Source organism: Centrocercus urophasianus, unplaced genomic scaffold, assembly GCF_019232065.1.
Source record: "Centrocercus urophasianus isolate 14NV4802_14NV808 unplaced genomic scaffold, USGS_Curo_1.0 seq_16, whole genome shotgun sequence".
Lineage (NCBI taxonomy): Eukaryota > Metazoa > Chordata > Aves > Galliformes > Phasianidae > Centrocercus > Centrocercus urophasianus.
The window spans coordinates 20,936,120-20,952,686 of NW_024884711.1; the positions used below are offsets into that span (position 1 = coordinate 20,936,120).

Consider the following 16,567-nt stretch of genomic DNA (forward strand, 5'->3'; position numbering starts at 1 on the left):
ATACATTAATTTGAAACCTTAGATTCTGAACAGTGCCAAGATACTGTCTGTCTGTTTTATCTCTGTGCAAGTCAGAAGCTGGTATAAAATAGGCTTTCCAAAAAAGAAAAGATCATAGAATCATGTATTGCCTTAGGTTGGAAGGTAAAGTTTCAAGCCCCATGCTATGGACTGGCTTGTCACCCAATAGATCAGGCTGCCCAGCATCTCATCCAACTGGCCTTGAACATCTCCAGGGATAGGATGTCCACAGCTTATGTGGGTAGCCTGTGCCAGTGCCTCACTACCCTCTGAGTGAAAAATGTCCTCCTAATATCTAATATAAATCTCTCCTATTTTAGTTTAAAGCCATTCCTTTTTGCTGTCAGACCACGTAAAAAGTCAGTCCCCGTTCTGATTAGAAGCTCCTTTTAAGTACTGGAATGCCACATGAAAGTCTCCCAAGAGCCTTCTCTTTTCCAACAGGAGCCCAGCTCCCTCAACTTTTCTTCATAGGAGAGGCGCTCCAGCCTTCGTGTTCATGGCTTTATCTGGTTTTGCACTATCTGTTCCATGTCTTTCTTGTGCTGGAGGCCCCAGGCCTGGACATGGTACACCAGATGGGGCCTTACAAGTGCTGAGTTGAGAATGACCATCACCTCCCTCATTCTTCTGGCCCTCTCTCATTTGTTGCAGCCAAAGATACTGCTGGCGTTCCAGGCTGCAAGTGCACACTGCTGGTTCATGTCAAGCTTTTCATTCACCGGAACTTTTAAGTCCTTCCTACCGGGGCTGCTTTCAATGAGTTCATCTCCCAGTCTGCGCACGTATCTGGGATTGCATCACCTTGCACTTGGTATTTTGAATCTCATTAGGTTCATGTGGTTTCACTTTTCCCAGATCCCTTTGGATGGGATCACTTCCTTCTGCTATAATCAGCCACATCACTCAGCTTAGTGTCATCAGTAAACTTGCTGGGGATGCACTTGACCAGTTATCTAGGTAATTGATAAAGATGTTGAGGAGCACTGGCCCCAAGATGGACCCCTGAAGGACACCACTCATAACTGGCCTCCACCTCAACCATGTGGCTATGGCCATCCAACCAATTCCTTATCTACTGAATAGGTCACCCTTCAAATGCGTGTCTCTAATTTACAGGAAATAAAAGATACTTTATTTGTGATTTTTTTTAAAAAAAAAAACAAAGGCATGAGGAAATGCTCTCAAAGTAGCTGGTATAAAATAGTATCATAATAATGACAGTGTTTTTCTGAAATCTTAAATCAGTTTTTTTTTCTATTGTCTCATTATTCATCGTTCTTATTAGAAAGTAACAGGAAAATAGCAGCATCCAGATTTTTCAAACTGACCCAACAGTACTTTGTTCACCCTAGTTTAGGTATGAAAGGACTACACATCTTTTTAATGTACATTCATGTAAATAGAGTACTGCTAAAAAATCTGCAGGTGTAGGAGGAACATACATAAAATCAATTTCATTCGCAGTCTCTTGTGTGCAAGCTGAGTTGGACCTGGGCTCTTCTGTTAGATGGAGCTATTTTGAGAATTTTGTTTACCCTAGAGCAGAATGGACAGAATCCATCCTCAGAAGCTGTTTCCAAACATACACAGATTTTCTGTGCAAAAACTTTTGAAATATTGGGTCTTTTTTTTTTTTTTTCTTTTTTTAATTGAAATGTGTCCTTTTCTCTCTTATTATTGCCCTTTCTAATTATTCATATGTCTCCCACCTCAGGTTGCACATCCTTGCACGTCTCTGGAAATGACCAGGAATTAAGTCTCATAATAATGGGTCTCTGGGATTATCCACTACTGCCGTGCCCCTTTCCCCTCTGTGTAAAAGCCATTAGGGAGATTTTAAGAGTGAGTCTTATATGAGTCTAATATTTATGAGTCTTATATTTATACAATGAGTCTTATATTTATACAATCCAAAATACATATAAAAGGTAGAATTAGTACTTTTGCTGGCATATTTGTTGGCCATCCATGCCTGCATTTCACTTTTTGCTTCTGCCTTAAGCAAACTCAGTTATTTTCAAGTTTCAAACATACTGCACTGTGTATTGGAGAACAATTTATAAAGGTGAGTGCACTGTGTTCATATCTGATTCCTGATGAATAATGAATTCTGAAATAATTAATTCTGATCCGGTCTTTTTATATATATATATATATATATATATTTATTATTTAGCTTTTCATTTTGTTACAGAATAATTGTCTATGATAGTTAAACAAAACCACAAGTACTTATTTGAAATGTTACTGCTGGTGTCCTGATTGATCTGCATGCAATAAATCTGGTAAAACAGAAATGCAGCCTTTATGTATTTGAGGAGAAAAAAATTGTAATCTCTACCTGCTGTCATGATAAACTAAGTAATTTACTAGTATTTATGAGGGCTGCTCTGAAAGTAATGCCTCCTATTTTACTCTGTTGGCCCACATTGTCAAAGATAGATGTTAGTGGCATGGCAGAAGAGGTTCAACCTTCCCGCTTGTAATCCATTACATTTGTTGCTGTGTGATAGATGGCAGCAGAGGGGCAGTCTGACAGAATGGTGTCTGACATGAAAGTGCAGATGAAACAAAGGTGTGGAATTCATTTCCTCCCTGCGGAGCAAATTGCATCTGTTGATATTCATCAACACTTACTGAATGTTTGGATGACTGAACAGTGATGTGAGTGCAGTACAGGTGGTGTGTTTAAGCAGCAGCACTATCATAGCAGCTGTGAAACATTGGATCACTTCTGCTGGGACAGACTTTTATAAGCATGGCATGCAGGCTCTTGTTCTTTGCTGGTGAAAATGTGTAGCTATTGTAGGTGACTGTGTTTGTAACTAAAAATTTGCTCTATTAAGTAGAGTTATTGTACTCTTTCTAGCTGTTGTAGTTTCCATGGAAATAAATAGGAGGCATTACTTTTAGAGCAACCTACACCTATGCTGTTTTTTTTCTGTTGAATCTATTAATGAATTCCAAAATGCAGATTCCATCACCTTTTTAAAACATGTTTACAAGTTAATTATCTGGTACTACACCTCTCCTACTGCAAAATGTCTAACAATTGTTAGAACTTGAATTTTTATTTTCTTCAAATATCTCATCTATCATCATGAGCAATTTACCTTTAGCTAAGGTAAGGCAAGCTACATTTTTGTCCTGGCTCCTCTCCACAGTGGGAGTGCCCTGCTTGCATACTTAGTGCTCTGTGGGATAGAGATTTTAGCCATCAATCAGAAATCATATAGTAGGTGTAAGACATGAAATAAAATCGATACATTTTTCTGAAGCATGTCACTAGTTAAGTGACAAAAAATATTCTGATAGTCACTGAAAAAGAAAAGTCAAAGGTACATTTGAACCTGTCAGTTCAACACATTCTTGTTATCCCTTTAGGGGATATCATACAGCTTGACACCAACATTTAAGCTTTGAAAATTATGAGCTCATCTATTTCAAATGGGATGTCACATGTTCCCAAGCCTTTGCCATTACTTATAATGGAAGACAGGATGATCAGTTTTGTTCACGTATTGATAGTGAATAAGATCTTTTTTCTTTTCTTTTCTTTTTTTTTTTTTTTTTTTGTTTCAGAATGAAGAACAAATTTTGGTATTTTGAATTTGGCACTTCGGAAACTTTCTCAGCCACCTGTAAGAAGCTGCATGAATCTGTAGAAATAGAAGTAAGAAGCTAATTGTTGCCTTTATCCTTTAAATGTCACTAGTTTGGCTGAAATGCAGGGAGCAAGGGTGCAAAGTGCCTGAATCCAACAAGGCAATTCAGTGCACATCTTTTCGACCCTATATTCCAAAATATTATTTTTATCATGTCTATTTGTGGTGTAGCCCTGAACACTGGAAACTGAACACCATCAAAGTTCAGTTTGATGATTAGTGAAGTCTTAATACAGTAGACAAGGTCAAGAGGTGAAATATAACATTAAAAATCAATAGGGAGTGTGGCTAGCTCAGATGGAAAAAAATGAAAGACTGTTGGAGGGAGTGAAAGCTGCTGCAGGATTAAAATAAAAAAAAAAAAAAAAAAAAACTTATTATTTCTAGATCCCAAGTTTTTATAACCTTTAAAACTCAGTTCCCTAAAATTGTACTTACTTTCCTGAATAAAGGTTAAAGAATATATATATTTTTTTTGAATCGCTCCCCTTCATTAAATAGCTTTTCCCTCTGCACCAGAGGTCATTGTTCCATTATACATTGAACATTAACTGCAAAGACACAGGATAGTTACAGACAAAATAGGAATTTAAAATAATGTGCCACTACTACTTTGGATGATAGAATAATTGGCTACATTACATAAGCTGTTTGGGGGGGCTGATATTTATAAGTACATGAAAATTGTGAAATGAGTGCATGCGGAAATCTAATAATTTAAGTTAAATAATGGAATTTTGTCTTAAGAAGTTTGAGGTGCTTTTACTGACAGTAATGAGAAACTGCTGATGTCATTGGAGTATTTGTCTTGTAGTATGAAGCGCTTGGAGAGGTATGGTAAGAGTATGAGTGTCAACTCCAAGCCTACTGAAGGATACAGTCTGAAATGATGTGAAGGGACCATGGATCAAGTGGTAAAACAATAGCAAATACTGAGACTGAAACTGCAAGGCCTGTGGTGCCATATTTTTATGTTAGGCTGTTAATTTCTTTATAAAAGGGAAATGTTCCATACATCCTTCCTTAAAATTAAAAAATAAAAATATATTGATTTCCAAGACAGTGCTTCACACATTTGAGTTTAAATACAGGTAGCCTATAAATATTTATAAATATTTGATTAATTATTGGAATTAGTGCTTACCTTGTTTCTTTTATTTTGAATATATTGCATGTTAAACATGTCCTTTAGGTAAATAATAATTTTGTTGGCTTTCCCAAGAAAATATTTTCTATTCAGCAAAAATCTTATATAGACTGATGCAATCTTCTTTAAACATCTTATTGTAACCATTAAAATGTAAACATCCCAAAGTAAACAGATACTCATACAAGTTTGTGATTATTACTAATTCATATTAGTAACGCTATTATTACCAAAATTAATACCATTGTCAGTGTATAAAATGTTTGTTAATATCCACCTTCTCGATTGTGGCCATTCTCATCTTTCAAAGAAAATAATAGAAACATAGAATTACTCAGGTTGGAAAAGACCTTGAAGATCATCAAGTCCAACCACGACCTAAGCATACTACCCTAACAACCCTCCACTATATCATGTCCCTGAGCACCACATCCAAGTGGTTTTTAAACACATCCAGGTATGGTGATCAACCATCTTCCTGTGGAGCCTATTCCAGTGCTTAGCCACCCTTTCTGTAAAGAATTTTTGCCTGATATCCAACCTAAACTTACCATGGCACAACTTGAGGCCATTTCCTATTGTCCTGTCACCAGTGAGAAGAGACCATCCCCACTCTGCCTGCAATCAGATATTGGAAGAGAGCAATAAGGTCTCCCCTCAGCCTCTTCTTCTCCAGCCTAAACAGCCTACATTTTCCTACTATTAGAAGCAAAAATCATATAGTATCTAAAATGTTTGCACAAGAATTGGTAGGAGGTAGTTATTTACAGATATTGCTATGAGTAAATTACATTTAAATGAATGGTATGCTTGTGTCTCATTTGTATTTTATATAATTTTGAGAGTTGTGCTGTTTTCATCTGTTTATTTTGGTGTGTCGTTTTTTTCCCCTTCTTCCCCACACCTGGGGATGTTACTATAAATGACACCTTGGTGTATAATAACTCATTTCGATCTGAATAAAATCCACAAAGAAGGCATTTGCTCTACAGCCAAATTCTGAATGAACAAAACCCATGAGGATTAAGATCTGTATCTCTAAGCTTGGAGAAAACGATCAAACATTCTGTGAGCGAATATTTGTTCTACCATGTATTTGATTTCTAACACAATTGAGCTTGGCTTTCCTGCTGTACAGTCATTTATTTTAAGTTCTGCATTTTTCTTCTGTTTGAGATAGAGAACGCAATTTTAAACTCAGTATAGTAAATCCTGTGCTTAGGTTACATGGTAACCTAGGAAAGTATATGCTAAAGCATTACCCAAAATAAGAGGTGCTTTTAGTTCTAAATTGTGATCCAGAATTTCAGAAGAGAAACATAGATTCCAAAGGGAAAAAAAAAAAAGAAAAAAAAAAAATTAATGACGTACACTATATTTCCACATTAAAAAAGAAAAAAAAAGTAAGAAAAATGGTACGTAAAGGATATTTAATGAGATTAGTCATACATCTAGCGTAAGTGGGGTACATACCTGCTGTAAAACCATTGTGTGAGCAGAGAAGCCTGCTTATACCACCTGGTGTTAATAGGTGGGAGAAGGGTAAAATGGTTATGTAGCCTTGCATAATACTGCGCTTGGTTACAATGAATATTTTCTCAACATAGGAATGATCTGGACATTTTTGGTGTAATGAATAAAGTATAAAAGATAATGCCAGAGTAGGGACTGAAGCCAGGAAAGAAAATCAAAAGAAAAAAAGAATAGGAACACTAATGTTTATTTCTAATCTGAGTAGGCATGCTCTGTATTTTATTTTTAACAGTGTCATTGCATTATTTGAAATAATATTGTTGATAATTATGACGCTAATAATAATAAAAGGAGCGGAGCACATTGAGTTTTGTTGTTGTAGTTTATGAATGTGTTAAGACAATGCAGAGCTACCTGTAGTGCAAACTTCTTGCCTGTGTGTGAACAAAAGAAATCCTCCATTTGCTAATACAGAAAGTTGCCCGTCACTGTGGGATTCAGAGGCCTACTCAAATAATTGTCTTAGTGTACTACCTGCTGTGTTCTATATTGAGTGAAAATGGAAGCCAGACTCTGCACCATCCTATTTCACAATTCTTCTTTTATTTAAATAATTCCAGTCAGTTTAGGGGACGCCAGACCTTTATAAATTAACAGCAGGGAAATACCAAAGGTGTCAGATTGCATATTTATCATCTTTCTCGTGTAATACTTAAATATGTATTAAGAAGTGACTGACATAAATTAGGCAGATTTCAGAAGCCACAGGCCGTGGCTTGTAGAGGACCCCCTTCTGCTTGACATTTCATCCTTGTCAAAGATCAAATTATTTTAATTTAGGCTGCAAATTATAAGGAATGAAGACTTCTTTGTGGGAATTCCCTGTGGTAATCTGACTTTTGTTGTTACTGCTGCTTGTCAGTGTGCAAAAGATATAATATGCATGCAAATAAGGTTAAAAAATATGTACTATCTAATTATCCAGCCAGTACATTCCACTTGAAGACAGTGGGAGGCCTGACACACAGTATGTGTTTGATTCATTGAGGCCTGCAGGGTATTTACACAAGATTACTTTTAATTATGAAATTAATATCTGTTTATCTAGAATGTATAGGAGTAAGTGAGAGTATACATGAGCAGAATTTTTAGCAAAATAAATGCTCTCAAAATTTAATACGTATAAAATATTGGTAGAAGAAAACTCCGTGAATTTACTTCCAAAATAATGGTGAAGATCTTTATTGTCACAAAAACGTAATTTAAAAGTTATACTTTAACTTATAGTTGTTGCCATAACTGCCAGCTCATTTCCAGATATGTCTTTTCACATTGATGGTTTCCTTCTATGCATGTAATCCACAGGTGTGAAATTTAATTCTTGAAGACCAAATAGAAATGGAAACCTTAATGTCAAAATGGCTTGCTCTTCAGATTTACAGTGTTGTTAGAAAGATTAGGATGATGTAGAGTATGTGTTATAATACAGTTTTGTTTTGTGACCTGAGAAACTTTCAGGGTAAATGAATAATTTTGCACAGTTATTTTTGAGTTCTACTTTCTATTTCTTCAAAGCTTTGATAGTGGTTTAGATAAATGGAGAGGAAAAAGTGCCAGTGACCCACAGAGCAGCAAGCTGCATAATGTCAGTGGACTGTTACTGAACCATGGTTAATTATTTTTCCAGTTTTCTTCCTGATTATTATGTATTGGAATTACAAAAGAAGAGCCTTAATCAATTTTGAGTGCATGGCTGAACCCCTACTGGCTTGCAGAACATTGCAGGAGTAGGATTGTTTCTCTTTTACACAATAATGTGTATGTAGCTCATAAGGATGTCTTTGTGCTCTAAGTAACTAACATGAGGAACAAAGCTAATCAACATTTAGCTGAGATGCAAGTTATGTACCGATCCTGGGACCTTTGCCCGCTTCAGTGAATTAGTAAGTAGAACTGGATGCTTTACCTTCCATGCACAGGTTCAACTGTGGTTGGTCCCATGTTCCTGAATTCCTCTTTTGTCTAAATGTTCAGGAAATACTGAAAAACCTCAATGAGCATTCCAAACATGGACATGTTTTCCTTTGACAGTGATATATATTTCAGAGAACTAGTGTAACTACTCTGGTGGAGGTCCTGGGTTGAGAGATGCAGTACCTGGATCAACATTTTGTTACTCTTACCTCTTACTATGGGTTAGTAGGCAGGCATAGCTCTACACTAATGTACTGATCGTGCCTTTGGATTGAAACTAATATCTGTGTGGTGCTCTCAGGGCCTGCTTGGACCTTGTATGAAGGGGATAGTTATTGCTGTAGTAAATTTTGCAGTGTAAATTTTTGTCTGCTAATAGCTGGAATGTAGCTACATATGTATTTCAATTATGGCAGTGTATCAGGTAACAAGATGTCTGTAGCAAGTAGTCTCATATTTAATCAAGCAATCAGGGGTTGAATAGGAGCCATGATTTTCTGCTCATTGAGGATCTGTCCTTACCTAATACACCTAATGCGTCTTTTACAAATATAAATAAATATATTTTAGGTATAAACATTGAATAAACCATTAACAGTGATAAATTGCTGAAGAAGAATGTCTGATTGATAGAACATTCTGATTTTTCTTTCTCTTTTACTGCTCTTTTTCTCTCTCTTCTTCATTTTTTTTCTCCTTCCCTTCCTCCCCCCCTTTCTTTTTTCCATGCTAATCAGTGTGATGGGATTCAGCTAGACTTGATCAATATTTCTCTGGAAGGAATTGCCATTCTGAACATCCCAAGCATGCATGGTGGATCAAATCTGTGGGGGGAGACAAAGAAAAGACGCAGCCATCGTCGGACAGAAAAGAAGAGATCAGATAAAAGAACCACAGTCACAGACGCGAAGGAACTGAAGTTTGTATGCCAAGGTATGCTTAAAGAGTAATATTGGCCATCTAGCTCCATACAGTCAACTCAGTTATATAATTGCCCTTGCATTGCTTCTTGTCAAGAGAAAGGATAGGCGGCTCTTAATTTATTTTCTTGTGCTTTTAGTTTTTGATGTGAAGCACTGGAGCACAGGCGTAAACATAGACATGCTGACATTACAATCTATAAACTTGCAAATGTACTTTTTTAGATGGGATGCTACCTGTTTAGCAGACTAAGCATACCATGTGGCACTGTTTTCTACTAGTCTAAAAGTGCCTGGATTTTTGGGGAGTCAGAAAATGCTTACTGAGCATTTTAAATGCTTATAAATATCAGCATGCATAAATCTTGGGAATAATCATGCCTTGTTTCTAACAAACTGTCCTGAGGCTGTTGAAAATTACTTCATGGTAACAAGAGCAAGCTACTTCTGTGTTACCATACTGTGATGCTGCGTGCAATTCTTCATTGCATATGCCATTGGTTGTTTGCATGAGTGTCATACTTCCTTTTAGGACTCATTACTTTCCTGGTGATTATGAGAATTTGCTCTTTATATTTTAATATATATATATGTATGTGTGTATTATTATTATTATACATATTTTGAGAAACCCTTACAGTAAATAGTAATCTGTTCTACTTCACAGAATCTGAACACCAGGTGTTTTAACACATCATTATATGTCACAAATTGTGGTGCTTTAAAAACAATGTTCTGCTCACACTGAGGGATGAACAGACCAGACTTCAAAAACTTTTTTTTTTTTTTTTCCTCCTTCTTTACTTCTTATTCTATGGAAGTAGTATCAACTACTTCTGTGGTTCTGGCAACCTTAGACTTAATAAAGGTCAGGACTTTATCTGCCTGATTTTACCATGGTTCTTTTACTGGTTTTGGATATCCTATTTTCTACATTTCCTCAGAAGCAATTCTTAAATCACTAGTTATATCTTAATTAATATGCAGTGTGATTTGAATCTAGCAAGATTACCTGGATGACAAATGTTTGGGAATAAAGTAATTTTGGCTTCGAGCTTGCAACATGTATGAGGACCCAAGATCTGCTGTGTGTTTTAGAAGTTTTAGGAACTAAGTGATAGATGAAGAAGTGATAGATATACAATAAATGTGATGGATGGAACATCCTTCATTCCAGTTTGTGCCCACTGTCCCTTGTCTTGTCAATGGCACCAGTGAAAAAAACTTGGCTGCATCCTTCTGACAACTTCCCCTTAGATATTTATAAGCATTGATAAGATCACCTCTTAGTCTTCTCCAGGCTGAACAATCCCAGGGCTCTCAGCATTTCTTCATACAGGAGGTGCTCTGGGCCCCTAATAATCTTTGCAGCCATTCGCTGGACTCTCTTTAGAAAAGTCTTTGTTAAACTGAGGAGCCCAGGATGGCACACAGTACTTCAGATGTAGCTTCACCAGAGCAGAGGTAGAGGGGGAGAAAAACTTCCTTTGACCTGCTGGCCACATTCTTTTTAATGCACCCCCAGGATACCATGGACCTCCTTGGCCAAAGGGGTACACTGACGGCTCATGTTCAACCCACTGTCTACCAGAACATGCACAGAGCTCCTTTTCAGCAGGTCAGCCCCTAACTTGTACTAATGCATGCAGTTATTCCTGCCCATGTATAGGACCCTACACTTGCCCTGCCTGCAATATTCCCTAAGGTAAGGAACCGTAAGGCTTTTCTCCGCCCAGCTCTCCAGCCTGTCCAAGTCTTGCTGAATGACAGCACAGCCTTCTAGTGTGTCAGCCACTCTGCACAGCTTCGTATCATCAGCAAACTTGCTGAGGGTGCACTCAGTCCCTTCATCCAGGTCACTGATGAAGATGCTAAATAATACCAGACCCAGCATTGACCTCTGGGGAACAGCACTAGATACAGGCCTCCAAGTAGAAAGTATGCTACTGATCATAACCCTCTAAGCTCTTCCAGTCAACCAGTTCTCAGTGCACCTAACTGTACACTCATCTTTCACTTACTTCCTAAAACTGCTTAAACACACAGCAGATTTTGGGTCCTCACACATGTTGCAAGCTCGAAGCCAAAATTACTTTATTCCCAATAAAACTTATTTACTTTATGGGTAACAGAGCACTGGAACAAGATGTCCAAAGAGGTTGTGGAGTCTCCTCTGGGGATATTCAAAACCTGTCTGGATGCTTCTCAGTGCAACCTCCTGTAGGGAGGCTGATTTAGCAGGGGGGTTGAACTAGATGATCTCCAGACATCCTTTCCAACACCTACATTCTGTGATTCTGTAATTTCACATGTTCTCAGTATCTCAAAGTAACTTACCAATATGCTCTGTCACCTGAAGTCTTACCAGCTGCTGAGCTTCTGCTGCTTCTACATATGCTTGAGTCTCTGTATACTATTTCAGTGTTCAGGGGATAGAAGCAGGCTAATGGGTATTGGATTCATCAAAATACTTTCTTTTGTATTTCTTCTTAACATAGTGAGATGGGACAGTTCCCCATTGGATAGTAATGAAACAAATTATTGTAATCTCTTTTACTGTTCTCTGTTAAATAGGTAGCATGATTTCAAACTAATGACTATTTTCGGTGTCCATATTAGAAGGTGTTGCTACCCATTTCTGTTTTCCTGGACAGGAAATAATAGTAATATCAAAGACTTTGGAAAATATCAAAGTTATCGGAAAGGCTGTATTAGCTATGGAAATGCTCATAATGCAACATTAAGTCCCATACTGTAGAAACTATGTGCTGTGGATGAAAATATTTCAAACCATGGCGAGTTTCAAAGCAAAGGTTGACTCCTCTTAGTAGACTGGAGCACCTGTATCTCATCACTGAGTACATGGGTAGTATTATGTTACAAGGACTGCTCCAAAGATAATGCCTCCTGTTTATTTCCCAACAAAATACAACTGATGCAAAGAGTACAATAACACTATTTGATAGAGCAAATTCTCAGCTACAAAACATTTTTTTTCAACATAATTACCAACATTACTAGATTCACTCAGTTGAGCTGATCAAATCTCTTCATTTCATGCTGTGGCAGCTGTGCATAGCCATTCAGAATGTGACTTGTCTTTCACATTGATTTCGCCACTGCATTGCCTACCACATCATTGTGCTGGCATCCACTGTTTTGTTTCCATAAAAGTTCAGAAAGCATCAATAAATATCAAGAGATGCATTTTTTTCCGCATGGAGTAATTCAGTTCCGCACCTTTGTTTCATACACAGTTCCATTTCAGACCCCATTTTGTCAGACTCCCCCTCTGCTGCCATCTATCCCACAGAAACAAATGTTAATGGAGTATTGGAAAGTCTAGCCTCTACTGTCATACCACTGACATCCTCCTTTAATGTCATCAACCAACATATTAAATTAGGAGACATTACTTTCAGAGTGCTCATATTTTTATATTGAATTGCTAACTGGTTTTTATGTTTTCAAATTAAAACATATATGAAAATGTATTTATGTAATTAACATAAATTGTTGGAAAGAAAACCTTTTTGAGCAATAATGTGCTATTATTGAATTCTCTGTTACTGGAAACAAATAGTGCATTTTTTATTTTGCATAATTACAGTCTTTTTTTTCTAATATAACTTTAATTTCTGTTTTAATTTTGATTTCTGAATCATTTGTATTGTACAAAGTTGATGTATCAGGAAAAATAAATAGTATAACTACAGCTGTATGGGAATTGCTGAATCATGGCCTGAACCTCTGATTGATCACCTGAGGCGAGCAATGAGTCAGCTATGGAGTGCAGGTGAAGGCAATTCACCTGTGCTGCCAGAAGGGGTGGAGCCTGGCTCCACCTCTCCTAGACCTATTTAAGAGCTGACTGCCAGTGAGGAAGGATTTCTTCTGGAGATCCGCTCTGCTGGAGTTGCATAAGTGAGCCCAGGATACGAGTCTTTTCTGCTTTGGTGTAGTAACTGCGTAGCCAAGCTCTCTGGCACATCTCATAACTATAACCTCTGTACATTCATTGATTGTACAACAGATACATGTCAGTTCATGATGGTAGATAATTCAGTTAGAACTTTGACTTGAAGAGTCTGATATTTGTAGCATTTCTGTTTTTTTCTTTATTTTCTTAGTCATACATATCTATGATCTGTCTGCAGTCTTTTTTTTTTTTTTTTTTTTTTGTAAGTACAGAATTTATATACAACTGTGAACCATCCCTGAATATTATTTGGACAGGAATTTGATTTGGATATATACAGATATTGATAAATGCCAAAAATTATTGCTCAAAAAAGATGAACATACTGCATTTCAACTAAATTATGAGTTGAGAAACATAAATGTAAATAACTATACTATTTACTGTTAGGAGGCGACATCCAAAACATAAATTGAATCATGATAGCATCTTCCATGAAAGATATGCCACTTATGTTAGGTGTTAAGCAGCAAAATTTTCTTATTCACAGAGACACTAAGTAAATATGTCAAGCCTTTTGTGATATGAAGAAATTAATAGTGAAGTTTTCAAAATAATAAACTTTTTGCTGGGTAGAGTAAGAGTCCTTTAGGAGGGTGTTGCTGTAATTTGTTTTGCTTTCATTGTTAAAGTTCAGTTAGAGCTCTGTCCTGAAATAGATTCTTTTATGAGGTTTTTGATCTTTAAAGACATCATTGCAAGTGTTTACATAACCTTTTTTCGCATGACTAATTTCAGTCACCTCAGTGAACTCATTCTTGAAGGCAGTGTCTATGAGCTATGAATGGGTGAAAACTTAAACCTGTAAATATTTCAGTTCAGTATTTCCTTCTGTATTTTGTACATCATCAGGCACACTGATATTTAACAAGTCCGTAACAAGTTGATCTGTGCAGCTTGTTAGAAGAGCTGCAGTGAGGTATTGCTCAGCAACGTGACAGACTATTTTGAGATAACATGCATTCATATCACGGTATCTAGGCATAAACCAAGCTTACTGATCTGATTCAATAACTCTGTGTGGAAATCTTGGTTAATAACGGTATTTTGACTTTCTGAATGAAAATGCAAAAAAAAAAAAAAAAAAAAAAAAAAAATTAAAAATAGTGAACTGTCTGTATACACATGATTTTACAGGAAAAAGCAGGGTTCATGCGGAGTTGGAAGGCCTTGTAACACTTCACAATATCCATACACAGTAGAAAAGGAGAAAATATCTTTTTCATTAGTTGCTAAACTCCATTCTACAGGAGAAGAGAAACGTTTCATCCCAAATTTTCACATAGCCAATGGATTCCTGGCAAGAATTCTCAAAATAATTTGTCAGCTTTCTGGGCTAGCACACTAATTGCTTTTCTGGCGGTTTTTCAAAAACTTAACTTTGTCTGTTTGATTTCTACTTGCTGTTTGTAAGTCACTAAATATTATGAACTTTGAGCTCTCTAAATATGAATTAATTACACTGAAGAAGTTAGAAACTGTGATCCAGTTCAGCATACATTGTAAATTCGGTATCATGGAAGTTTGTGTCATTTATGATACGGTGCAAAGCATTTATAAGACTATAATTATGGAAAGTTATGGATAAGATAAATGGATAGAATACCTTATATTTTTTATTTTTTAACTTGTTTAGGCAGTTTTAAGCAACTTGTTAGCACGTTATCACAGAGAAAGAATAAATAAAAATAAGTAAAATGCTTGTTGACTATAGAGAAGCAGTATTGTTTAGAGCACTGAAATAAAATAATTTCATTACTTGCTGCCTTGACAATCTTAACTAGGTATTTTTATGTATATATGTACATAGTTTGAAGAAAATATGTAGTGTTGATATGATCCATATCTACAAATTGTAGTAATGTTGTAAGTAATGTTGTCTGTTATTTCTGTTATTTTAAAGAAAGGGGGGAAAACTGGTAAATTAGCAAACTGCCTTATCAAAACATATGTTCAACAACTTGAGGTAATACATTTAATATTCAGAGTTGGAGCAAGCAGAAATATTTCTACCCGAGAAAAAGCAGTAACTAAGTCAACTAAACTGCAAAGGAATCAGTTAGTAATTGCACACTGTTCTGTGCTATGCTCAAAATTACTAGGTAGCTTCCAAAGCACTTATGGTCCTTTTTCATTAAGAATATGTACACTAACTGAGATATCTGCATTTAAAGCAAAGATACAGTTGGGATATTTATGCTGGAAATACCTTGATGAGTAACATATGTAAAGGCTTATATTTCTGTGAAGGATAAAATAAAAATAACAGTGAATGGAAGAAAAGAGAAAGCATCAAACAGTAATAGGGAATGTGTTGATGCATTTCTTAGGAAAGGCAAAGAGGAAGACCGCTTTTTCAGATGAATCTTGACTATGAAAGGGATCGCTCACTGAAGAGAATGTCTTCTGTTCGAAACTTCCTATTTTTGAGGGAAAAAAAGTATTTGTAGTAGTAAGAAAGAAATATGAAGAATGAAAACTAGTGTTGATGTTCTTTTCCTAAAGAAAGTAACCTAAGAAGACCTACAAGTTCACCTAACACAGAGATCAGAAAGAGACAGGAAAACAAGTGAACTTAATAAACAGTAAAATTGCTTAAATTTAGAAGGATTATGGTAGATAAACTTCAGATCCCAGATAAGATAAAATGGAAGGAGTATCCATATGTCTGCTTATGTATCTATTTAAACGTGTAATAAAGTCAAAGCATTAAGTACATAAGGTTCAGAAGAATCTGGTAATATTCCCACTCTATATTGCACTGCTGCAACCTCATGTTGAGTACTGGGTGCAATTTGGTGTACAAAAAGGACAAAAACTATTAGGGAGTGTCCAAAGGAGGGCAGCAAAGATGGCGAAGGTTCTAGAAGGAAAGGCTTATGGGGAACAGCTGAGGTCACTTGGTTTGTTCAGAGAAGAGGAAGTTGAGGCTGCTCTCTGTTCTCTGGTGAGCAACAGCACCCAGGGGGTCCTGCAATGGGGCAGGAGGAGGTTGGGTGTTAGTAAAGTGTACTTTAACAGTGTTAAAAGTTTAAAAGTGGTTGGGCACTATCATAGATACACAGAATGGTTTGGGTTGGAAGGGACCTCTAAGATCATCTATTTCCAACCCCCCTGCAATAGGCAGGGACAGTTCCCTGTAGTCCAGGTTGCTCGTAGCCCCATCCAGCCTAGAAGAACAGATTCCTCAGGAACATCATGGCCCCAGGCATTTGGACAACAGTCTCAAACATGTGATTTGACTTTTGAATGGTCCTGTGTGGAGCCAGGAGTTGGCCTCGATGATCCTTACAGGTCTTTTCCAGCTTGGGATATTCTGTGATTCTATGATTATCTAAATGTTAAGTTCTATTTCTTATTTCTAGCATGAAAATGTAGGAGACGT

The 16,567-nt window shown here is 36.6% G+C and overlaps 1 protein-coding gene across 3 annotated transcripts in view; it reads left to right on the forward strand.

Annotated features, from left to right (window-relative positions):
- DGKB (diacylglycerol kinase beta) overlaps positions 1-16,567 on the forward strand; it is a 326,408-nt gene that overhangs the window by 242,711 nt on the left and 67,130 nt on the right. For all 3 annotated transcript variants that reach the window (XM_042816926.1, XM_042816927.1, XM_042816928.1), the window contains 2 exons: positions 3,607-3,697; positions 9,021-9,216. In XM_042816926.1, the coding sequence (XP_042672860.1) occupies positions 3,607-3,697; positions 9,021-9,216 (287 nt within the window). The remainder of the gene's footprint in view (positions 1-3,606; positions 3,698-9,020; positions 9,217-16,567) is intronic.